Below are 25,877 nucleotides of genomic sequence, written 5' to 3'. Positions count from 1 at the left end.
GGACAAATACGAGATGAGAACAACCGAGATGTTCATTTTATCTATTAGCAGAGAAGTGAAGATGTGAGAATAGACTAAATGAGACAACAGGATAATAACCGTGTAATTTCAGTCATAATCCAATGTTCTCTCCTCTTCCCTTGTGGCAGACAGATAAAGAGACAAAAACATCAGGTTATCCTCTCTATGAAGAGGCGAGATGATGTGAAAAAGAGAGTTCATCATGTGTAATTTCATTCATAAACTTAATTTTGAGGCTAGATGACACAAGAACGACCACGAGGTTCTCCTTTTTTAAGAGAGAAAATGACTAAATCTATTTTATTATCCATTTTATCCCTTCTTATTAGCAGAGAGATGAATCGAGATGAGAATAATTGAGGTTACCTGTTCCTTTCAGCACAGGAATGGAAAGATGAGAGGATGTGAGATGAGAAATAGATGTTAATTGTGAGGTTAACTTTTTTTTTTCCCATTAGCACATGGATGAAGATAAGTAAATAATCCTATTAGTAGAGGCTTGAAGAGAAGCAAACAGACAGAGGACAACAGAGGGATCCGGTGATATGAGTTGAGAGAATGATGTTTCAGAAGAAAATCGTGCTTCGATGAGAAAAGAACAAAACGACTTTGAGTTTAACTTCACAAATGAGAAGAGACAAGATGAGGTGAAGAAGTTGCTATGTAAACTGAGAAGTTAGTGTAAGTTTTCCTATTAGCAGAGAATTTCGCAGAGATTTCACAAGGTAAGACAAAAATACCTGAGATGTCTGTAAGAGAAGAGATGTACAAAAGCCAAAACGGGAAAAGGAAATCTGAAGAACTGAACTTTACAATTAACAGAGACTAATTGAGCAATGGTGGAGGAAGTACTCAATCTCAGTACTTGAATAAAAGTACAAATAACCAGATAAATATTTACTTTAGTAAAAGTAGAAGTAACACAATGACAACCATACTTAAGTAAAAAGTCAAAAGTACCTGATTTTAAATGTACTTTAAGTATTAATAGTAAAAGTACTTGCATAACAATTGATTCTCTTAATGACTATTTTCTAATGATTAGGCTAATAAAACATTTAATTCTAACTCATTCAACCTAATACTCCTATAATGATGTTCAATAATGATGGAAAAAATGTGTTGTCACCATTTCTGAAACAAGCTTGCAATTAGGCGATACAAACCATGCTTATCCTTACTACTGTATATGTTAATAACTAGGCTATGTTTGGCAGTAACTGCGATTAATTTATGGTGTAATTCTGAACCTCTTGGCTTGCCATAATCCTATCCAAAAGTGTGTTTCCTATGCACGTAAAAACAAATTTTCGCGTATAAATTGCACGATAAACACAGTGCGTGCGAGACGCATTTAGTTGATGTATCTATGGCAACCAAACGTCACTGGTGAAACAAACGTGCAACGAACGGACGGTCAGATTACGCTTTGGGAGGGGAAAAACTGATCAGAAAATGTAATGAAAATATAACAGAAGTTGTAGAAATGTAGTGGAGTGGAAAGTCTAATAATTGCTGCAAAATGTAACGAAGTAAAAGTAAAAAAATATGCACTATTTATTCTACTATTAGAATATTTTGCACTATTTATTCTCGATTCCCGTTCGGGTCCCTTACTTTCTAAGATGGCTGTCTGTATACACGACTTATGTCTTTATGAAATATCTTCTTATTAAACGGTCTTTTTACTTAGTAAATGCCCCCAGTACAAGCATTATACGCTAAACAGTTTTTAGACATAAAACTCTTTACATTCGATTATCATGAAAACAAATCTCATAGAACGGTTGACTAGGTGCCAATGTTTTATTAGACGCCGGAGTTTTCCTTTAAGAAGAAAGCAGAAGAGATGAGACAACTTGAGAAGGGAGACAAGAAGAGAACCGAACAACTGCAAGTTTTCCTATAAGATGAGATCAACCGTGAGGTTTTAGTCTCCCATTACAGCAAGGAGCTGTAGAGAGGGAAATAGACAGCAGGACCTAGTAACCAGGATTTATTACAGTAAAAGAGCTTTGATGGACAGAACAAAGGGAAACGCAGAGGAATGCGTCTCCAAATTCAGGCCTTTCTCTCCCAAAACTGTTGTATTCCAGCCACTCCTGTCTGTCCTCATAATTCTCCTCTCTGCATCCTCCATAAACACATCGTCCATCATAAGAGGAGCCCCTATGGTTAGAAAAAAGGAAAGGGTGTGGTGATACATGTCTGTTTTAACCTGGAGACTTCATCTGTCTGGTGAGATATCAACAGCACCACCTACTGGAGCCTTTGGAGGTTTTCTTTTGACATACTTAGATTGTACTTTTTCCTTCCTTTGCATGCAATCCGAGCCTTTGCTTTTAAAAACCCGACTTACGCAATCCCCTTTTATCTCGAGAAGAAAAATATTTATCCAGCGCGCAACAACAGCGGTTTAAAAACAACGATTGGTTTAAATTTCACACTTCAGAGGCGAACTCAAGCTTCCGTTTAATTAAACCCGCGCCGCAGTCCTCGTCGGAGTGATGAAAGAAGGGAAAACTCTGCATGTTTGGATCTGTGAAAATCCTCTGGGTTGACCCCGCAGCCGTCGAGTTTTGGCCCACTGTGTGGGAGAGAGATAATTGGCTCACTGTTCGTTAGCTAATTGCGCTTTCCTTATAATTGTCCCTTTTCATCATTCATTTGGGCCATTTGGGATGCGGTAACGAGCAGTCAGAAGTCACATGAAGAGGCAGTGGGTGGTGGAGGACACGGCAAATGAATTATGTCACAAATAAAAGGATTTTCACAAGTGAGGTGTGTGTGTGGTTTGGCGTGGACTGGAATGGCTCTCTGATGATTTTTAGTTACATTTATGATGTGGGTCAGATGTGGATACGCACTCGTTATGCTCCTCGTAAACACACACAGACACACAGAGACGTGAGCTGTGCCAATCCAGCAAGTGTGTTCAAACCAGAAGATAACTCTGTTCTCAGGACAATTGAATTCCTGGTTCTACTTCAACTAACTTTCTCTCTCTCTTAAAATTCCTTGATATAATAGCTAGGCAAGTGACACAATTGTTGACATTGAAGTGTTGATGGCATAGATTGGATCACTTGTTTTTTGAATTTGAGAAATATTTGAGTTTATAATGAGGGTTAGTTTAGATTGCAGATTAGAGATCTCAGTCATTTTTCACTATGATATCATTCAAGAGGAAATTCATTTCATAGTTATGTTTTACTTAAAGGAGAACTCCAGTCATTTTTAACATTGAGCTCATTTACAGACAAAAACGACAAAAATCGGTGTTGCCTACACCGTGTTATCGTCTTTTTACAATTCGCACCCTGTTGACTTCAATGGGGCAAGTTGCTTTTAGCCTCTTAACATCCTTGATTTGTCATTACGAGTGGACAGCCATGTGAGTCGTGTTACCACAGTCAATCTGACTGCAGTAGATGTGAAAGATATGAATAAAAATGATGTTAATTCAGCCAGCTCACATACCTGTATTTGCTTCCTGTTTTCGGTCGAAGCCCACAGTAGTCGATTGTCGAGTTCATGCGCGCGATCATTGGTGAATGTAAAATTATATGGTTCGCTCTCTTTACCATGTCCCTTTATAGTGGCTCTGTAGCTAAATGATTACATTTGCGATGAATCTTAGCCTATGGCGACTAGTACTGACTAGATTTTCATTTATTGTATCGGCCGATATTGGATACCCAGATTGAATCAACGTGGAAATATGACATCGAAACAACGTTGATCTGACATTGTTTTGCTCATCGAATTAACATTGAACCAACATCAGACTCGTCATTCTTTCAAAACTAACGGAAAATCAACTTGAAATCAACGCGTTGTTTCAACGTTATGAAAGCAAACCAATTTTCGATTTTCATTTAGCTTTGAAGAATGCCGCGTCTGACGTTGGTTCAACGTTAATTCGATGAGCAAAATCAACGTTGTTTCAATGTCATGAGAGACGTCGTTTCCACGTTGATTCAATTTCAGTTTGCTGTCTGGGTATTTAATTGTGCATGCTTATTTTCTCTAATTTTTACATTTAGATTGCATTTACAGTCATCTAATGCTCACATTTATTTAGACTAAACAGTCTACAATTATAAAATTCGCCAGTATCAGTAATCCAGCATAATGTAAAAATAATTTTCTGCTTATCAGTATCGGCCAGAATTTCAACTCTGTCAGGGGTGACTACCCTATCTCACGACCAATTCGTATGAGTTATTAAAAAGTGGCTAATTCGTACGACCTCACTTGTACGAATTTATACGATTTGTCTAAACCCACGTGATGGTTAGGTTTAGGGGCGGGGTCAGCGGTAGGTCAATCGTACGAATTCATATGAATTGGCCAATTCGTAAAATATGTACGATTTAGCAAAATCGTACTAATTTGTACGAGTGAGGTCGTATGAATTGTTACGAATTAGCCACCTCGTAAAATTCGTACGAATTCCCGTGAGATCGGGCTTGGGGGTGACCATAATCCAATGCACGTAACATATTGACATGTTGATGTTGCACAATCCATGGATTTTTACCCTGGATCACACTGTACAATCCTAAACAACAATTGTAAGGACATAAAAAAAAATTGCACTGTGCACAAGAGTTAAACGACTGACATTGCTACTACAGTATCTGCACATTTTAAGAAGATCTGATTCTCCTTATTGATATGACTCTCTTTTTACGTTAGTTGAGATGCCAGCAGTACTTGAGCCAACTGTTGTTTTAGTCGGAAAGTTGGAAAATGGTCCAAATCCATAATGAAGGTCCAATGACAAATTTAGCTGTAGTTACGGTATTCAAAGGAAGGTCAGAATAAATTCGGGGAAGCATTGTGAAAAAAGATAATATACTGGAGACATTTCTATCCAGACTGTGTGTGATTTTCCTTCCTTGAGATTTCACTGAACTTCGTGTACAAATTGATGAGGCTTGTCTGCAACTTTTAAATGCCAAGTACTTTGAGGTGTGTGTGGTTTGGCGTGGACTGGAATGGCTCTCTGATTATTTATGATGTAACATTTCTGCCAAGTACTTTATGGGTCATTTTATATATATTTTTGTCATTTTTTTATGTTTTGTAATGTAGTTTTTCATCTTTTCAGACCGGTTTGGAATGACATGAGAGTGAGTAAATAACAACAGTATTTCCACTTTCGGCTGAACTGTTCCTTTAACATTATCAGTGTAGAGTCGCCCATCTTAACATTGATTAACTGCTGCACTACGAAACGCATACCCACGCTAATTAATTTCCTTGCTAATACGTTTGTTTGAAAACACAATTAGCGAAGTCCGCACTAACCATAGGCAGTCATAAATAATGTAACGAGTCACTACGATCATTGTTTTCCTTTCCGTTAGTCACACAGAATACAGCAGGTCAGTGCATGTGTTTTCTCAGTAATTAATATCCTCGCCCATATGATCCAGCTGTAGCTGGCGGGGGGCGTCTCGGTGCGGCCCGCATCCCCTCGGTCTGCGCGGCATCTGTGGCTGCTGACAGCCTGCATCAGTTCATTTCTGAGCAGAAAATGGCTGTAATTAAAAAGCCATTCCGGATCCCTTAACGCCTTCCGCCTCTCGCCCCAAGAGCTTCCCCCCCTGGATGAGTGCCGTGAACAGAAAGTTGATGTCTCGTTTCCGCCATTTGTAGTATACATCATTAAAATACAACTTAGTGTTATACTTAGTGTCTTTAACATAAGTTAGTGTTGGACTAGTCTCGGCCTCTGAACCACTGGACACTTTTCGAAGTTGTCATCTGATTGGTTGAATTCTACAGGATGTCCGGGAAACGTGTGTGTCTCATTCTTCAATGGTCCACCTGGAAACAAAAATACTGTGACCAAGGGCAGACTGATCTCATGAAGTAGCGTGTGTATGACGCGCCAATTCGTATTTCCATTTTCGGCGTGCTATCAAGTTGCATAATCGCCTTTCAACGTGTTTATGAACGCCGTTGACTTAACGTTATATAAATATATGACTTACCTCAACCCCGTCCCTAAACCTAACCATCACTAGGGTTAATGGCATTTATGACTGTTCCCTTACCATCCTAGGTAAGAAAAAGATATGACTTACCTCAACCCCATCCCTAAACTTAACCATCACTGGGGTTAATGGCATTTATGACTGGGGATTTGACTGCGTGTTCGGACACGCGGAATGACGCGGACGTTAATGGCGTAGACATATACGCATACACGCGGATAGCTCAAAATGCGTAGAGATAACACGCCACCTGGCGCGAAAGTGGCGTATATGTTTACGCAAAAGTCATGATGTCATGTTGCCAAGGGGGTAATCCATCAGCCGGAAATTGAAGCCTCGCGGGAGCCGCCATTGTAGCAGAACTTCACCTGCTGTTAGCATCCCATTGACTCCCATTCATTTTGGCGTCACTTTGAATGCGAATAACTTTACATCTGAGGCGTCCAAAGACTTAATTTGTCCATTATTTATTTCTAAAGAAACACGGCAATGTATCCACAAGTTTCCTACGCCCCATGAGGCCTTGCGTCAAAAGTGGGCGCGACTTCCGGTTGGAAGTAAACAAAGCGCGACTTGACATGCTTGACACTCGTTCATTCAACAGTTGACAGTCATTCAAGTTATAGCGATCCAAACTAGCTAACGATGTGGGAACACAACCTCAACGAAATTAAAAAGGGTGAAATAACAGTACCTTTACCCTCCGCAGTCGTTGATTGGGAGTATTATAATAACATTATTAATAATCAATACTCATCATGGCATGGTGACGGACAGTTGTGCGAGCTGACAAACAATTAAAATAAAAAATACACACTTAGTCATTGTGCTTTGGAGTTTATTCAAAATTGTAAATTTATGTGCTACTTGAATACATTACTGGCACATTTGGTATCAGGCTTTGATCCTGAGTTTAGGTGTAACATCAGTAGCGAACAGCCAAACACATGCTGATAGAGTTTATAAAATATTAAGAATTTAAACAAATGTACACAGGAAGATTCGTCGTCTTTTGGGAGGTGATGGAAACTAACGTTACAGTTGTTGGCAGGATCAGAGACGGGCTCTGGCAGGATCACTCGTTTTCAGCTTATGTTCAAAACAATCACGTTTAAGCCACTGAATTAGTTTAGTCCGGTTATACGTACAACCGCGAACAGCACATATTGTCCCTGAGCTCCGTAACGACATCTCTCATAAAGATTTGCGTCTTTAAATAGTAAAATAATTCTCCGAAAAACAGCTAGCCTCTTCGCTAACTAACACACAAAATACCATTGGAATGCTACTTCCGCCGCCTCACCGGAAGTTTCACCCACTTTATTTTTTACAGGAGCGCCCCTCGGAAACTTGTGGATACAAGGCTCCATTACTTTGCATCATCCCAAGACGTCATACAACTGACAATTTTGACCATACGTCAACATCCGCCGTTTTAGGGTACCCTTAAACGTCGGTTAGATGACGTTATCTAATCCTAACCCTACCTAAACCTACCCCGTCACCTAACTGACGTTAAAGGTAAAGCGTCAGTTGGATGACGCCCCAGGATCGTCATCTAACCGACGTTTAAGGGTACCCTAAAACGGCGGATGTTGACGTATGGTCAAAAGTGTCAGTTATATGACGTCTTGGAATGAGATTGTGTTATATCTTACGTTACAGCCCCGTAGAAGCCGTTTTTGTAAAAATAGGCTAACGATTGCGTCATATCCACGCAACTAAATTACCATATAGACAGGAGAAGAAGCTCGCAGGCAATCTTTTACTGTCAATGAGGCAATCGGGGGGACATGGAGGCATAAAGTCAAGGGAGAAGCCCATAGATAGTCCATAAAAGCAACGTTTTTAAGATTTACAACTGTCAGACTGTCATTGAGCTCAGTTTGAGCCTGCGCAGTCGCTGGAAGTGCAATAATCAGGCTTCACCGTTGAAATCAATGGGGTCGCTGTGTCCATTTCTTTTGCTGTCTATGGCTGTGACGCCAAACCCCCTCATGGACGATGAACGGCGTCATGTTAACAAATTATGTTTCATGAACAAAGTTTGGGAGAAGCACGTTCAGATAATTAAACCTAATTAAACATGTTGCGCACATTCAGGTAATCAAACCTAATTAGACACGAGTGGGAGCACACGAGTGGGAGTTAATCAACCCAATCAACCAGTAAAGAGGTGTATATATACAGCAAACTTATCTCCGTTCGTTGACAGTTTAACAGCATTCCTTCGACCACCCCATCTCCTCACTTCTAGTTCTAAATAATCTTACAACATGGTGGGAGTTTTCTGGGTTCGGGCAAAAATTCCCAGCTCAGAGCCCTACCCCCCGGACGGCATGCCAAATACGCATCTTCACTCTGTTTAATTGATGTAAGTGTGAACTCGTGAAATGAGTGAAACAGAATTTCATGTATATTTTTTTGTTCCTAAAAATACCATAGGAATTCATCTGAAATAGTCACCTGTAAAATTGATGTTTTCTCATGAGATCAGGTTGCTTTGCACGTGTTTTTTTTTTTTTTTGTCATATGCACTGAGGGATGTTTTCATTTGTTTTAAATATGAAAACAAATTAACGTTTGAAAACCTACAAGTGCAATGAGACAAAACATATATATATTTAAAACAGTAAATGAAATCATGCCTTAATATCTTATCCATATATTTTTACTTGGAAACAAAAACCGTAACAAAGAACTTAAGTTAAGTCTGCAGTGAACTATGTGTACAATGTTAGAATACTCTGTTTTGGAGTCGTTGAACCTTGAACGTTAGGGGTGTTTGGGGAATGATCAATGAATAAATAACTGAGAAGATTATTTAACTGTACATTTTAACTTTGGAGATTGGTCTCACACTTTCTGTTGTATTTAGTAATATATTCTATTCCTCGTCATTTTTGTATTTTCATGACACCATCACCCCATGTTACTTCGTAGGCAGGTAATTGCTGAATTTCTCTTCCACCGCAGTGCAGATAGAACTGGATAAGATTTGTATTACGTTTGTGTGAAATGACAAATTTAACTTTGTACAGCCAAGGGTTTTGACAGGAACAGAGGGATTGTAAAAGAAGAACACTTGATGAAAACTTGATCCGAAAACTCAGGCCGTGAGAAAGTGTGAATGTTACAGTATGAGTGCAGGTTTTTGAAGAATATGACCTAATGTGATGATTTTTGAGATGGCAATAAAATCAGATGTGTTTTAAATTAACATTACTTAGCCTACAATCCAGTTAAATGCGCCAAACTAAGTTCTCCAAAGGTTGCAACCCACTTCTGCAATCAAATTTCTGGGAAGGGAACTGGATATTCAATGAGATATTTGAAATATGTCCATTGGGAATTGACTGGATAATGAAAAGTGGTGTTGAGAAGCAAAATGGAGGAAATTGGTGATTTCAGCAAAAAAGAAAAGTTGTTCCTTTTGTTTTAAGATTAGGTGAAAGATTTGTTTTTTTTTTTGGGGGGGGGGGGGGGGGATACAATCCGGCACAATAAGAGTAGAACCGTGTTTTTGGAAAGTGTAGTAAATGGGACTATTTTGACTTCATGTTGACAGTACATAACAATATCACAGCCTTGACATCTGTGTGCTGACTTCACCAGTTTCCCCACAGCCAACTTCCTCCAAACACATGTGTTTATGGGTGTGGGTCTTTCTCTCCAGAGCCCCTCTTCATATCTGGTCCAGGAAGCAACTGCAGCTTGTTTGAATTCAAAGGGTGGGGCTAAAAGTGCAGATATGAGGAGAAAATATGAGGTTCATATCTGAAAAACACCAGAAAGAGACATTGAAACAGACAGATAAAGAGGTGAGACGTTCAGCACATGGCCCTTTAGCTGCATACACTATCAAACTCAAGACTAAGTTCCAGTCAGTGGACGTCAATTGGTGAAACGAGGCAAGACAACCTGCTGCAGTTGGCCTAGTAAGTTTCAACTTTGTCATTCACATTTTTCCTGTCGTGAGACCCTCGTGTAGCTTCGTAAGGACACGCTGCCCTTTCGCTGGGACAGAAGGTTGGGACATTAGATCCATGCTGCAAGGCAACACCTGCAATGTAACTAATTGTCGGTCTCATTCTGTCAGCAGCAACGCTTTCCAATTTGACAAATAAGACTCATCACAGGCGCCCGGTCCTTCGTGTCATTTCTGCCTTTTCCTGGGAAAAGTTAGAAATAATCTGCAACACCTTAATTAGCTTCCCACCGCACATATATTCCTCCTCAATGTGACTTTATGCTGAAGTTAGGACAAAAACTTCCTGTTCGTTGACTGATTTGGAATGTTAAAAATAGTTTGTCAAACTCTCTGCTGATTCCAGGTGAGTTAGGATTAGCATGATGCTAAGCTAACACTGCAATAATTTAAAGGGTTCACTTTTAAAAAAAAAAAAAACTTTTGCTGATAATTTACTCACCCCCATGTCATCCAAGAGATCCATGTCATTCTTTCTTCAGTCGAAAAGAAATTAAGGTTCCAGGATTCCAGGATTTTCTCCATATAATGGACATATAAAGGTCCAAATGAAAGTTTCAGTGCAGCTTCAAAGGGCTTTAAACGACACCAGACGATGAATAAGGGTCTTACCTTTGATGCATGTAAACTTGTTGTAGGAGACTCCAAAACAACATCAGGAAACTTTAAAATAACATAATTGGGGCACTTTAAGAGCACAAGTATTGAGTACAATTCCAGTAGTTGATATTAGCATGTAGTTGATATTAGCATGTTGCTAAGGTAACAACATGATACTCATTAAGAAAGTCCATGACTAAAACTATTGATAAAAAAAGTATGTATAATAGATTAGACTTTTTATTAATGTTTTTCAGGCTTGAATTAAGTGCATTTCTAGTTGACACATCTGCCATCCTACAGTTTTTTACATGTAGCTGTTCAGAGGCATAAGTACAGCAGACTGATCTCATGAAATGGCGTATGACACGCCAATTCGTATTTCCATTTTTGGCGTGCTATCAACACGCATAATCGCTTTTCAGCGTGTTTATGAATGCCGTTGACTTACTGTATATATAAATATATGACCTACCCCAACCCCGTCCTTAAAACCTACCCGTCACTGGGGTTAATACGATTTATGAGTCTTCCCCAACTATCCTAACCCAACCATGTTCACGCAAAAGTCATGATGTCATGCTGAGTACAGTACAAAAATATTGAGTAAAATAGAGATTTATTTTTATTCTAAAAATACTTTTTAAATGATACTTTTCAAGGTTTAACATAGAAGTGTATAATCAGTAAAATGTATACAATTTTTATTAGAATACTTTTTTCTTTAATTTAAATTTTGTGACGTGAATTTCTAGTCTACTCGTTTTCCATCTTGGATACATTTTCTTCACAGCTTAACACCGTGTCCTAACTACACATACGACGCGACACGCGATAAAAGGTATCTTTTCCATGTTAATCAGAATTTTTGTCAGATCAAATCAGAAAAATAATTCACCTCAGATCTTGAAGTTAAACAAGAACGTTCAAACTGTGAACAAACAAGTGTTTTCTTAGACAAAGATTGTTTTAGTAACTACCCTATATATTTTTAATAATGTTTAAATGGTATAATATTTGTGAATTTGATTATAGCCTACTTATCCATTTTCTTGCGAGTGCGAATCTCTGGTGCTGTGCACTTTCCGCGAGACTCCACCCACACTCTGTAATTTTGACGCATCTCGCAGTCGCGTCTAGTGTGGACAGACAAATTATTTGTCGCTGGAATCTTATCGCAGGGTCTTGCACACGGAGTCCGAAATTTTCGGATGCGTTTTTCCGTATCCGTGATTCGGTGGCTCTGATTGTCAAAACACCATTTAAAATGCTTGCTATGGATGTGAGAAAAGCAGAAAATCAAACCCGATACGATTTTTTTTTTAATGATGGATGAATGTTTCGGAGGCACTGTGCAAACGTGATTGACATAAGTGAAGGCGTATTTATTTTTTAACGGCAAAAATTTTGGACGTGAATTTTAGACTATTTTTCATAAAAAAGTACATTTTTAGTAAAATTTTTTAAGACGCATGAGAAATACTTTACACACAAACATTTTGTAAAATAATTGTAAATTATTATACTATATGTTTTTACTTTAACTTCATCATTCTGCCATCTGGGATTTTTTTTTTTCACTGAGCTTGAACTGCATTCTGGGATTTCCTTCACTGTAAAGGGTACATGCAATGCTTCCTTAAATTTTGTACCAAAAAGGTATTGCAGAAGGAATAGAATTATTCATAGCATGTTTACGTTGCCTTAAAATGTTGCACACTATTTACCGCAGAATAATTTATTTTTAAACGGTTGATACGTCTTTAATTAGCTGCATATGTGAATCTATTACTGCTATCTTCTCTTTTGAAGATGACCCTTTTGGTTATCATATCCGAGACCGTGTAAAAAAAAAATGTCTTAAATTGGGGAGGGAAACTCTTTCAAAGCCAAGTGAAGATTAAAGCATGTACTTACGTGAACTGCCCGCACGATCGTCAGTGAACAGTTTCATATGTTCTTGACTGATAACTTTGAACGCTCACCAGTGTTTCATCCAACGATTAATTTTCTAAAAATAAGGGCGTGGGATTGTATGCGTGCCGTGGCAGCCAATCAGAAGCCAGGACACGCTTGGAGATTCTGTGAGGCAGCCAACAGTTTCACAGTCTGATATCAGACAACTGTCGACACTTTCTGTTCGCAGCTGATGTGTCAGAGCTAACTGAGAGTCTCATGATGAAAGCAGTTTCTTGGTAGACGCACCAGTATTGAAGCAAATACATTGTTAAAAGCATGATTATACATACATTTGAACATGTGTTTGATTCTTGTCTAGACTACATACAGTCAGACTACATACCAAGTCAGACATGGAGGATTTGAATGTGACCCACAGCCCTTCTCTATCCGTAAGCCAAACGGATCCAGCTCCACAGACCACAACATGGATTTTACACAATGCCACATGTAAGTGTGTTTCTCATATTTCTGAACAAGGAGCAATTTATTCACTCTCTCACAAATAATTGTAACTTACTTCACTGACTTGAAATAGTTTAGCCCAAAATCTCATTTGTTTATTCACTTTCAGTTTTGTTTCAGCTCTGTTATTTGTTTATTCATTTTGATATATTTATTTGTTTGGGGGGGGGTGTTTTTTTATTAATGTATTATATTATTACATATTATAATTAAGTTGTTTATTCACTTTCATTTAGTTTCAGTCGTGACATTTTATTTATTTATTTGTTTGTTTATTTCTTTTGTGTGTTGTTACTGATATATTACATTTATTATTTATTATATTTGATGTAATTATTTATTTATCACATTCTTCAACAAATCTTAAAACGTTGAGATCTGAAAGGACGGGAAAAGTAGGACGACAGGAAAACGGAGTAAATATATGACGGATTCTGGTCTGGCAATGCTTTGTTTAGGTTGGCCTTTGATATGGTGGCTTTGATTGGTGTACGTACACAAGGCCGTTTCATGATATCCAGCTTTGAGCGAATGTAACAGCAAGGCTGTCTAAGTGTATTTTGATTCTTCAGACTCCTTGTGTGTGGATTGTTTCAGGGTCATGAAACTGTTGATTAACACTTAATAACCTCCTCTTAATATATAAGCAATATCTAACGAGTAGCCGTGCGATCCAGTTAGCAATACTAACTGTAAACCTTTTTGTTGTTGTTGTTCTCCTTTTGTGTCCTCAAATATCTTTGAGTCATAGTGAAAGGCGAAGATACTGATTCAATAGGCCTACCTGTCCACACATATTCGGCCATCTCTTTAGATGGACTGTGCTTTGACTGGCAGGAAAGTGGAGTGCCTGTATATTTTGCTGTTGTCTGAAAGATCTCCATGTTGGAGCAATAAAAGGCTTTTCTTCCAGTTGCGTTCCTCCCTTCAGCCGTTATAGAGTGCCTTTGGCTAAACAAATTGCACATCACTCCAGCGCTCGGGCCGACGTAGAGCGAGCAATATTTTGAGAGCTTGAGATTACTGGGCTGCCATAAATGCGGCAACTTAAAGAGAGAGATGGAGGGTGTTGTATAACAGTTATTGTGCTCTCACAAAAAGGGCCATAACAATACAGTATGTGCTAAAACCCCATTTGGCCAGTAATTGTTTATGTAAAATAATGTTTGTATGGCTTTTTCGGTGATAAAACTTCTGTGATAAAACCGTGATAAAAAAAAATGAGTTGTGACAGCTATTAATTAACTCAAGGAAAAAATGTTGTCCAATAAAGTTCAATGAAGTCACGTGATGATATTTCAGTGTGACATTGAGTGAATGTGCTGAAACCTTTAAGCCCTATTAGGAGGTATTTGGTTTGTCATTTACACGTTTTTTTGTTTGTTTGTTTTTTTTGGGGGGGAGGGGTTCGGGGGGTTGCTGTTTGAGTTGAAAATGTCTGTTTTTCCCCCATTGTCCAGGTAAAAATTCCTAAAAATTTTGCCCGATATTTTATTTAATTTTTGAAAATATCTAAATTTTTGGATTGAGTTTTGATGTACTCAATGTACTGATGTGCAATGATGTATTGATGTTTCTGTATTTTTGTTACGTTGTGAGTATTTGTAGGTTATGTTGTGAGTATTTGTAGCTTTTCTATATTTGGTTACATCGTGAGTATTTGTAGGTTACTTTGAATATTTGTAGCTTTTTCTGTATTTGGTTGCGTTGTGAGTATTTGTAGTGCATTTCTGTATTTGGTTATATTGTGAGTATTTGTAGCTCTTTCTGTATTTGGTTGCATTGTGAGTATTTGCAGCTCTTTCTATATTTGGTTGCATTGTGAGTATTTGTAGCGGATTTCTCTATTTGGTTGCATTGTGAGTATTTGCAGCTCTTTCTGTATTTGGTTGCATTGTGAGTATTTGCAGCTCTTTCTATATTTGGTTGTGTTGTGAGTATTTGCAGCTCTTTCTGTATTTGGTTGTGTTGTGAGTATTTGCAGCTCTTTCTGTATTTGGTTGCATTGTGAGTATTTGCAGCTCTTTCTATATTTGGTTGTGTTGTGAGTATTTGCAGCTCTTTCTGTATTTGGTTGTGTTGTGAGTATTTGCAGCTCTTTCTGTATTTGGTTGTGTTGTGAGTATTTGCAGCTCTTTCTGTATTTGGTTGCATTGTGAGTATTTGCAGCTCTTTCTATATTTGGTTGTGTTGTGAGTATTTGCAGCTCTTTCTGTATTTGGTTGTGTTGTGAGTATTTGCAGCTCTTTCTGTATTTGGTTGTGTTGTGAGTATTTGCAGCTCTTTCTGTATTTGGTTGTGTTGTGAGTATTTGCAGCTCTTGCTGTATTTGGTTGTGTTGTGAGTATTTGCAGCTCTTGCTGTATTTGGTTGTGTTGTGAGTATTTGCAGCTCTTTCTGTATTTGGTTGCATTGTGAGTATTTGCAGCTCTTTTCTGTATTTGGTTGTGTTGTGAGTATTTGCAGCTCTTTTCTGTATTTGGTTGTGTTGTGAGTATTTGCAGCTCTTTTCTGTATTTGATTGCGTTGTGAGTATTTGCAGCTCTTTCTGTATTTGGTTGCATTGTGAGTATTTGTAGGTCACTTTGAATATTTGTAGCTTTTTCTGTATTTGGTTGCGTTGTGAGTATTTGCCGCGCTTTTCTGTATTTGGTTGCATTGTGAGTATTTGTAGTGCATTTCTGTATTTGGTTATATTGTGAGTATTTGTAGCTCTTTCTGTATTTGGTTGCATTGTGAGTATTTGCAGCTCTTTCTGTATTTGGTTGCATTGTGAGTATTTGCAGCTCTTTTCTGTATTTGGTTGCGTTGTGAGTATTTGCAGCTCTTGCTGTATTTGGTTGTGTTGTGAGTATTTGCAGCTTTTTTTGTATTTGATTGCGTTGTGAGTATTTGCAGCTCTTTCTGTATTTGGTTGCATTGTGAGTATTTGCAGCTCTTTTCTGTATTTGGTTGTGTTGTGAGTATTTGCAGCTCTTTTCTGTATTTGATTGCGTTGTGAGTATTTGCTGCTCTTTTCTGTATTTGGTTGTGTTGTGAGTATTTGCAGCTCTTTTCTGTATTTGATTGCGTTGTGAGTATTTGCAGCTCTTTCTGTATTTGGTTGTGAGTATTTGCAGCTCTTTTCTGTATTTGGTTGTGTTGTGAGTATTTGCAGCTCTTTTCTGTATTTGGTTGTGTTGTGAGTATTTGCAGCTCTTTTCTGTATTTGATTGCGTTGTGAGTATTTGCAGCTCTTTTCTGTATTTGGTTGTGTTGTGAGTATTTGCAGCTCTTTTCTGTATTTGATTGCGTTGTGAGTATTTGCAGCTCTTTCTGTATTTGGTTGTGAGTATTTGCAGCTCTTTCTGTATTTGGTTGCATTGTGAGTATTTGCAGCTCTTTTCTGTTTTTGGTTGTATTGTGAGTATTTGCAGCGCGTTTCTGTATTTGGTTAAGTTGTGAGTATTTGTAGGTTACTTTGAGTATTTGTAGCTCTTTCTGTAATTGGTTGCATTGTGAGTATTTGCAGCTCTTTTCAGTATTTGGTTGCATTGTGAGTATAAAATGAGTATTTTAGCTTGTCAAGAGATTTAAAGCAACGTTTTTGAAGACTGCGCATATGCGAACATGCTCTACTATGTAAGAACGAGCCTAGGATTGAATCTGGAAATAGAGCAAAATAACTGAGAAAAATGAGAAATATTCCTCAGATGCCATGTCTTTAATTTATAGCAAACCATCCAGCATTAATTCGATCTCAAACAGATTCATTAAAAGAAGTTATTGCCCCACCATGTGCGTGACATCATAAACCAACATGGTTCAACAACCACTTTGCGACAGTATGGTTTTGAGAAACAGTCATGATTAGTTAGATGATTTATTCATTGATGGATCGTACTTTGGTAGTTAAGCAGCGAGTTACGTTGTTGTGCGGGAACTGCACCGGTGATCGGTTCTTCGAACCTGTTCACATTGTTAACTGATTTGACCCAAAATTTTAGCATAGGGATTTTTAGCATATCGAAGATTTATCCCGTAATTTACTTCTGGTAAAATTAGTGATTGGTATCAATGTCTGATTAATGAAAGAATCATTAAGTCAAATCTGGGCAGAGAATCATTTGAATTGGTTCACAAAACCAGTCTGAATGATTCATTCAGGAAACTGAATTCAGTCATGAAATGGATTAATAGAAATTTTGAGTTGAAACTTTTGTAGTGGAAGAAAAACACTGAAATTTTCTATTCCAACTAGAGCCTGTTAATGCCGAAATTACCTCACATCCATGTTAAACAGTTACCGCCTGAATAGCACTTAAGATCTTCCTCTTGTCTGTCTTTGATATGTAATGAAACATCTAATTTTTCAGAATTCACAACGAAACTGTGTTTCATCTCCAGGCTATGGTTAAAATGTCTTTTGAATTTTATTATTATTGTGCTTCTTTAGATCTGGAGAGCGTTCTCGTCTTTTTCTCGTGTGCCAAATCGATTGCAGGTAAACTAATCTACCTTTGAAGTCACCTGAATAAAGAAGCCCTCCAGACGAAAGCTTTTACCGCACATGCCGAGTGGACAGGGAATTGTGGGATTGCAGTCAATGGGGCCTGTCATGGTTTCCATGGTTGCTGTCTCCAGGGAGACGACAGATGAGAGAAGCACGCTGATATGGGCTCAAGATTACATGTGAGTGGATGTTGACTTCATGAAGACTCATTCACCTAATGTGAATGTGGTATTTTTATGGTTTTATAAACAAACTACCGTACCACCCACCCCTCCCTTCTAAAGTTCAAGAGTTTCACATGAATATTGATTTAAAGATTTCATTAGGTGATAATGGTTCAGAGATTCAGTGAATCGACTCAAGACCAAATCAGTCAAATTCCCGAATCATCAGAATCAGTTATTTTGTGAGTGAATCTATCATTTAATTTGGTGAGACTGGTTGTGTGTGAATCATTCAATCATTTATTCAGCAATTTTTGAGTGAATCAATCATTTAGATGGGTGAATGAATCATTCAGACCAGTTCTGTGAATCATTATTTCTTTTTCGCGATCAAGTCATTTTGTCCAATTTAAGAGTGCAAATCAATCATTTTTTGGATGAATGATTCATTCAAACTAGTTCTGTGAATCATTCAGACTGGTTCTGTGAATTGTTTTATCATTTTTGCCAATACCGTTAAGTCATTCAGTCCAATTTAAAAGTGGATCAATCATTTTGTTGGATGAATGAACTGTTCAGACCAGTTCTGTGAACTGTTTTATCGTTTTCGCCAACAAGTCTTTCAGTCTGACTTAAGAGAGTAAATCAGTTAATTTGTTTGGCCAGTGACTCATTCAGACCAGTTCTGTGAACCATTGAAAAAAATAGACTCAAATGAATGGTTCTTCAACAAATTAGACACTAATACAGACAACATATCATATTTAAGGCCCTGATATTCTTCATTTGCTGCTTTCTGCTCCGTCTTAAAGTATTCTCCTTTGGCCATGAGTGCGGAAAGACGCATTTGGTCCATGCACACTATCTAGTGGACTTTGTTTTTAAGCACTTAACTCAATTACATGCACCATCCGGATAGAAATGAAGTACATTTTAGCATTAAGTCTGTTATAATCCAACCAATTCCCAGTGTATCTATTTTTTATCTATCACATTGCATTGATTTTAATAATATCATTCATGGTCATTAACAGGCCCATGGTGATCTAACATTGATCAAGTGGACTAAGAGCAGGTGGACCTCAAGGGGCTCAACGTTTAACTGATTAGCATCTGCTACCAAAAAAAGCTTTCTGCTTTCTCCATTGACTTCCATTCAAAATGTGGCCGCATTTCGTCAACATACAGTAGTAGATGTCTACCAAACTGTTTTGTCTAGAACTTTAGTTGGCTTTTGACTTCTCAGGACAGTTGTTAACAAAGGAATTGGAAGACCATGTTTGGTGAACTTGGTTAGGGCCAATAAGGGCTGTCTAGTCTGAGGTTGAGAAGCGTCTTTGACATGGGACCGATATCCATAAATTCGCCAATTTTCCACTGAGAAGGACAAGATTAGAAGAAAACCCCAGAGACTTCAACAATTTCACCGCTGACATGAACTTGGAAGGACAAAGGGCTAAGAGTTAAAAACACAGCAAAGCGGTTCACACGTCTGCTGGAAGAGGACCTGAGGCATTCGATGACATAAACATTCACTTTAGCACGATCATGTAGCAACAAAAAAAAAAAGGAGTGAAAAACTGAGGTGTAGGTTGTGATTTCCTCTACTGTCGCCTTCTCACTTGGAGTGAGAGCAGCACACACACATTTTATTCTGAGTGAAAGAGTGATGGGATGCAGACAGGAAGTAGATATAGTCACAATTTTTCTGTTGCAGTACAGGCAGATAATAATTGGCATTGAGCGATCCGGACAACATGAGTGTACTGGTGTGTTCACACACTCCCTCAGGAACAATAATAGCCTCGGAATTAACCTAAAGCTTTAAAGTGGAAACTCAAACGTGCTACAAGAGAAAATGGACACAACTGTAAGTGTGTGTGGTACAGACTCTCTCTCTCTCTGATACACACACACACACTACGTCTGATTAAGTGGGAGTGTAGGTTTATCGTTGGCTCTCAGGGAGTCACGGACGCTGATGTAGGCCTGATAGCATGCTCTGCTTGTCCAAACATGCATTTAATACAAAATCACTTGGATCAATTAAGTACCACAACACTAGTAATGAATCATGAAGTACTTGTAGAATATCAAAAGCATTTTTGAAGGAGGAAACATTTTTCATTAGAGTAATAATCTGTAAAAAATTAATATGCTTTATCTAATCAATAGAATTGTGGAAACAGATTACAAGCAATATTATGAATTAAATTTAACAAATTAGAATTGAGTAATAATTAATTAAATTATTCATTAAAAGTTAACCATTTAAAATGAGTAAAAAAAAAATATCTAACTTACAGACAGACGTCAAATATTAATTAAGACTCTTTATTTTATATTGCCAACATTGAAGACACCTTAATAATGATCACCATAATGGTGACTTGAATGGATGTTTTTTTGGTTGTTGTTGATGGTTAACTTTTAAGGAATTAATTTGATTAATAATTTCTCAATTCTAATTTATTAAATGTAGTTAATAATATTGCTTGTAATCTGTCGCCACAATTTTTTTGATTAGATAAAGCATATTCATTTTTACAGAGTATTTAATGGACACTTTTACTGAGCTATCGCTATTTGTTATAGCTTACCTTATGTAACTGAAAATACTTCCATTCACTATAGTAGACATCATGAATTAAATGGTTATTTTGTGTTTTCTATGGAAAAATAATGTGGTTTTGATGTGCTCTCACATAATTAGAGCTGTGTACATGTCTTCATTTTCCTTACACCGCTATTGTGCCTACAATAATCTGTGTCAGAGTCTTTACCCAGAATTCCACTTTTCTCTGGTCTTCCTCCATCAATGAGAGCGGTGACAGCAGGACCAAGAGACAGTGGCATATTTCCGTTGCATTCTGGGATGTGAGTAGACAGGGGTGCTCGGAGTAATTATCAGTTTGGTGGTGCTGTGCATCTTCAAGCACTTCACTGGCGTTCTGGAGGCTCTTAAAATCTTCACTGTTTGACTCAAAAGACAAATGGCTTTTGCAAAACACTGTGTAAATATAATGTGGCGTTTTTTTTAAATCAAAAAAGACAATTTAGTTGGAAATAATGCTGGCTGATCCTGTAAGATTTATTTAGATGACGTTTATTAAAACAAAATAGAATAAATTTCGATGCCATAATGATTTTATAATATATAATGTTTGTGAATGTGAAAGGTCTTACATCTGACCAATCAGAGCAGAGTAGACCAATCACAACAGACTGGGTCATCTGACCAATCAGAGCAGAGTAGACCAATCACAACAGACTGGGCCATCTGACCAATCAGAGCAGAGTAGACCAATCACAACAGACTGGGTCATCTGACCAATCAGAGCAGAGTAGACCAATCACAATAGGCTGGGTCATCTGACCAATCAGAGCAGAGTAGACCAATCACAACAGACTGGCCCATCTGACCAATCAGAGCAGAGTAGACCAATCATAGCAGACTGGGCCATCTGACCAATCAGAGCAGAGTAGACCAATCACAACAGACTGGGTCATCTGACCAATCAGTGCAAACTAGACCAATCACAACAGACTGGGCCATCTGACCAATCAGAGCAGAGTAGACCAATCACAACAGACTGGGCCATCTGACCAATCAGAGCAGAGTAGACCAATCACAATAGGTTGGGTCATCTGACCAATCAGAGCAGAGTAGACCAATCACAACAGATTGGCCCATCTGACCAATCAGAGCAGAGTAGACCAATCATAGCAGACTGGGTCATCTGACCAATCAGAGCAGAGTAGACCAATCACAACAGACTGATCCATCTGACCAATCAGAGCCGAGTAGACCAATCACAATAGGCTGGGTCATCTGACCAATCAGAGAAGAGTTGACCAATCACAACAGACTGGGTCATCTGACCAATCAGAGCAGAGTAGACCAATCACAACAGATTGGCCCATCTGACCAATCAGAGCAGAGTAGACCAATCTGACCAATCAGAGCAGAGTAGACCAATCACAACAGACTGGGTCATCTGACCAATCAGAACAGAGTAGACCAATCACAACAGACTGATCCATCTGACCAATCAGAGCCGAGTAGACCAATCACAATAGGCTGGGTCATCTGACCAATCAGAGAAGAGTTGACCAATCACAACAGACTGGGTCATCTGACCAATTAGAGCAGAGTAGACCAATCACAACAGACTGGGCCATCTGACCAATCAGAGTAGAGTAGACCAATCACAACAGACTGATCCATCTGACCAATCAGAGTAGAGTAGACCAATCACATAAGGCTGGGTCATTTGACCAATCAGAGAAGAGTTGACCAATCACAACAGACTGGGTCATCTGACCAATTAGAGCAGAGTAGACCAATCACAAGACTGATCCATCTGACCAATCAGAGCAGAGTAGACCAATCACAATAGGCTGGGTCATCTGACCAATCAGAGCAGAGTAGACCAATCACAACAGACTGATCCATCTGACCAATCAGAGCCGAGTAGACCAATCACAACAGACTGATCCATCTGACCAATCAGAGCCGAGTAGACCAATCACAATAGGCTGGGTCATCTGACCAATCATAGCGGAGTAACTCTCGAAAAGGAGGGGTTTAGAGAGACTGAATCTTTCAAAGAACTGTTGACTCTTTGAAATGAGGTGATGTGTATATTATGAGAAAATAAAAGTGTTTTTTAACTTTGGATGCCAGTAAACCAGTTGTAGGAGACCTCCAAAAAAAATTAGAAACCTTTTAAAATAGCATAATAAGGGCACTTTAATAGGAACCAAATGTTTCACTTAGACTTTTCCCTGAGATGCTGACTTCAACATATAACATATTTTTGAGATCTTTGTGGATAGCTGTCATTTATGCTTTATATAGACATAGCATTAAGTTCAGGAATGAAACTCCCATATGAGAAATTACTGAAAAGATACAAAACCCTTTCTTCAATCTCTTTGTTTCATTAGCTAAAAATGGAATGTGCAATTACATTGTGGTTTGGTCCCACTACAGCTCTGACATCTAATGAAATGTTCTCACACTAGCACACAAGAAATAATAACAATCTTCACCTTTTGCTTCCAATTTATTCCTGGGAACTTTTCTTCCCTGAAATGTGCATCTTAATTGTTCTGTTTTTACAAAGAGAATAAATGCAGTTGATAGCTACATGGTTTTATTTCCAGCTCCCTTGTGAAAAGAACTCCAGGTAACCTACAGTAAATACAGAAATTAAATCAAAATCAAATACATCTACAAAATGTTAGAATGGGACTTATTACACCTAATAAAATATGCAAAAATATGCATTTGCAAATTCTATAATAAATGGTGTAGAAAACTCACATCTTTTCTTTTTTCATTGTTCAACTCAATGTTTAATACTTGACAGAGCAATTTTACAATAGATTATATCATTTTAAATAGGTGTATTTCTCTTATAAACAAACTTGCCTTGGGAAAATCAAGGAAAATGTTCTAAAATTTAATGATATATTGTTAATGATAAATTGTTGGGAAAAAAATTATAATAATAGATATATACGATGGATGCTGGATAAAGTTTTTGCAATATGTTCATTTTAACAGAACACTTTTTTTTTTCTTCTCATTCATTTATCACTCCGTAGCTTCAGAGAAAAAGCTGAGTTGTCAAAACAGCTTCCGGTGAATATCATACATTTTTTCATCCTATTCTTTCAGAAATCTTTTTTTTTTCTTTTTCTAGAGCAGATGTGTTGGGTGTTGAGGGAATATTGATGACAAGCTTTCTTATCAGACCTAGAGCTTTTTGTTGTTGTTGTTTTGTTTTTTGTTTTCCAGCAGCACAAACAAAAAAATAGTTTCGCAGAAATGTAATTTCATTTAGTGTTCACGCTCACGGCCCCTCACTGAAACACACATAGGCGGTCCTCGGATCTCTGGAGATCACCGACACGCCACTGAAACCAGTTTCCACACACTATAATAACCCATGCCGTATGAGGCGGCTTCTTGTAATGCTTTTCAAAAAGATACAATGTGCAAGCAGGGTGCGAATATTGGTATTGGGTTTTTCATGTTACATTTAAATACAGAGCAGAGATGTGAAATCTAGGTAGGAATAGGCGCAAAGAGAAGTCATTCATTTCTGAGTTCTATCCTTGGCAGTACACATACATTAACAATTTTTGTTATTATCCGTGTTGGCAAATTAATATGCCTTTATAAATATGCATTGGTAAAAAAAAAAGGACATGAACAGTGTTCATTTATTAACCTTTATATATTACCTGTATTATATAACGCATCAAGAAAAAATATATATATAAAGAAATAAATATTTTCTTCTAAAGACATAAAAGTGTAAATATATGCAGTTATGATTTTATCTCAGAATTCTTATATAAATATAATTTCACATATAGGCTAATACATATAATAAACTTATCGTTTTAATCGTAAAAATTTTAATGTCACATTTTATACCGTCATCAGGAAAACATGTCTTTCTTTCATTCATACTCAACTGTAAAATATAGTCAATATGTAAATATGGAATATGTGTGTGATGTATATTAGGGCTGTCAAACGATTAATCGCGATTAATCACATCCAAAAAAAAAGTTTGTGTTTACATAATATATGTGGCTGCACTGTGTATAATTATTCTGTCTATATATATAAATACACCTGCATGTATATTTAAGAAAAAAATATATTTATATATAAAATATTTATATATAATATAATTTATATATATAAATCTATATATAGTATATACATAAAAATATTTCTTAAATATATACAAGATTGTGTGTGTATTTATACAAAATAATTATACACAGTGCACCCTCATATATTATCTAAACACAAACTTTTATTTTGGATACGGTTAATCGCAATTAATCGACTAATTTAATCAATTATAAAAGGAGCAAGGGAAGCCCACAGTTCCACACGAGCTCGCAATAAAAAGTTAACTATTTTTGTAAATTTTACAAATTTTATAAAATGAGTTGGCCAACTATAACAAGTTGCTTTGATAGAAACATAGCTCTCCTTGACAAAAGAAGACAGTTTGAAATGCTTAGCTTCACTGTGAGAAAAGTTTCCAGTCACATCTGACAAGCGGCAGCCGCAAGAAACACCCAAACAACCCACCTGAAGCCTCCTCTGCCCTGTTACCCTGTCTCCTCCACTGCAAAAGCACCCTACTGTGGGCACGTAGACAAGTCAAAGCTCGCGGCGCACATCAGCGTTGACGATTGCGTCTGACATCTCTGACGCAGCCATGCGTTTGATCCGTACGTTTGATCACCGTGTACGTTTGCGTGTATGTGAGTGCTGTAATGAAAAAGCGAGCTGACGTGTCCGTTCTGTCTGGGAAAGTGCTGCATGCCTCCTGTTGAGACGGCTCGTTGTTTTTCGTGCCGGGTTGGAAGGGCTTTGACAGTTTGAACGCACAGACGTACTCACTCAGAAAGTCATTTTGAGATGTGTATATCATAGAAGAGCTCTCAGATTAAATGCTGTCTCAATCTTCTTAAAGCAACAGTTCACCTGTTTTTATACACCCGAAACCTGCAAGATTTTCTTTCTTCGTTTACCATTTGATGGTGATCACTCACCCTCAAGCCATTTTAGGTGTAGCTATATGACTTTCTTCTTTCAGCCAAACAAAATCTGAGTTGTATGTAAAAAAATATGGCTGTTCCAAGCTTTATTATCAGAGTGAACTAATCTTTTTCCGAGTCAATTTGTTCGTTTAGTTCGTTGAATGAACCAATGACTCGAAAAAAGATTCATTAATTTTGATGAATGAGTTCGAACAGGAGACTCACAAACGTGGGTCACAGAACAGAGAAAGGTGAGCATTTGAGTTTATAAAACTTAAACTTTGTTATTTATTTATTAAATGAGTGATCATTTCGCTTGATAAGACCCTTATTCATCGCCTGGAATCGTTTAAAGCCCTTTGAATATGCAGTTTGAACTGAAATGTCTTTTGGACCATGAACCGTTTGGTTCTCAGTGAAGTCCGTTATATGGAGAAAAATCCTGGAACGTTTTCATCAAAAATCTTAATTTCTTTTTGACTGAAGAACGAATAACATGGATATATTGGATGACATGGGGGTGAGTAAATTATCAGCAAAAGTTTTTTTAAGGTGATCACTTTGAGCCATTGCAAGTCACTTGATGTGTTTATTTTTAA

General features: G+C 37.7%; 1 protein-coding gene across 2 annotated transcripts in view; it reads left to right on the top strand.

Annotated features, from left to right (window-relative positions):
- The first annotated feature begins 9,706 nt into the window (after positions 1-9,706).
- The window catches only part of LOC120486451 (uncharacterized), a 33,793-nt gene continuing 17,622 nt past the window's right edge, over positions 9,707-25,877 (top strand). The window contains exons 1-2 of one of the 2 annotated variants that reach the window (XM_039682496.2): positions 9,707-9,967; positions 12,896-13,026. In XM_039682496.2, coding sequence (XP_039538430.1) covers positions 12,930-13,026 — 97 coding nt within the window. In that variant the 5' untranslated portion in view covers positions 9,707-9,967; positions 12,896-12,929. Of the gene's footprint in view, positions 9,968-12,722; positions 12,813-12,895; positions 13,027-25,877 lie in introns of those variants that run through there. The other variant, XM_039682497.2, reaches the window with a different exon arrangement.

This window comes from Pimephales promelas, chromosome 2, assembly GCF_988280905.1.
Source record: "Pimephales promelas chromosome 2, fPimPro1.hap1.1, whole genome shotgun sequence".
Lineage (NCBI taxonomy): Eukaryota > Metazoa > Chordata > Actinopteri > Cypriniformes > Leuciscidae > Pimephales > Pimephales promelas.
This window is presented reverse-complemented; position numbering and strand designations above follow the sequence as displayed.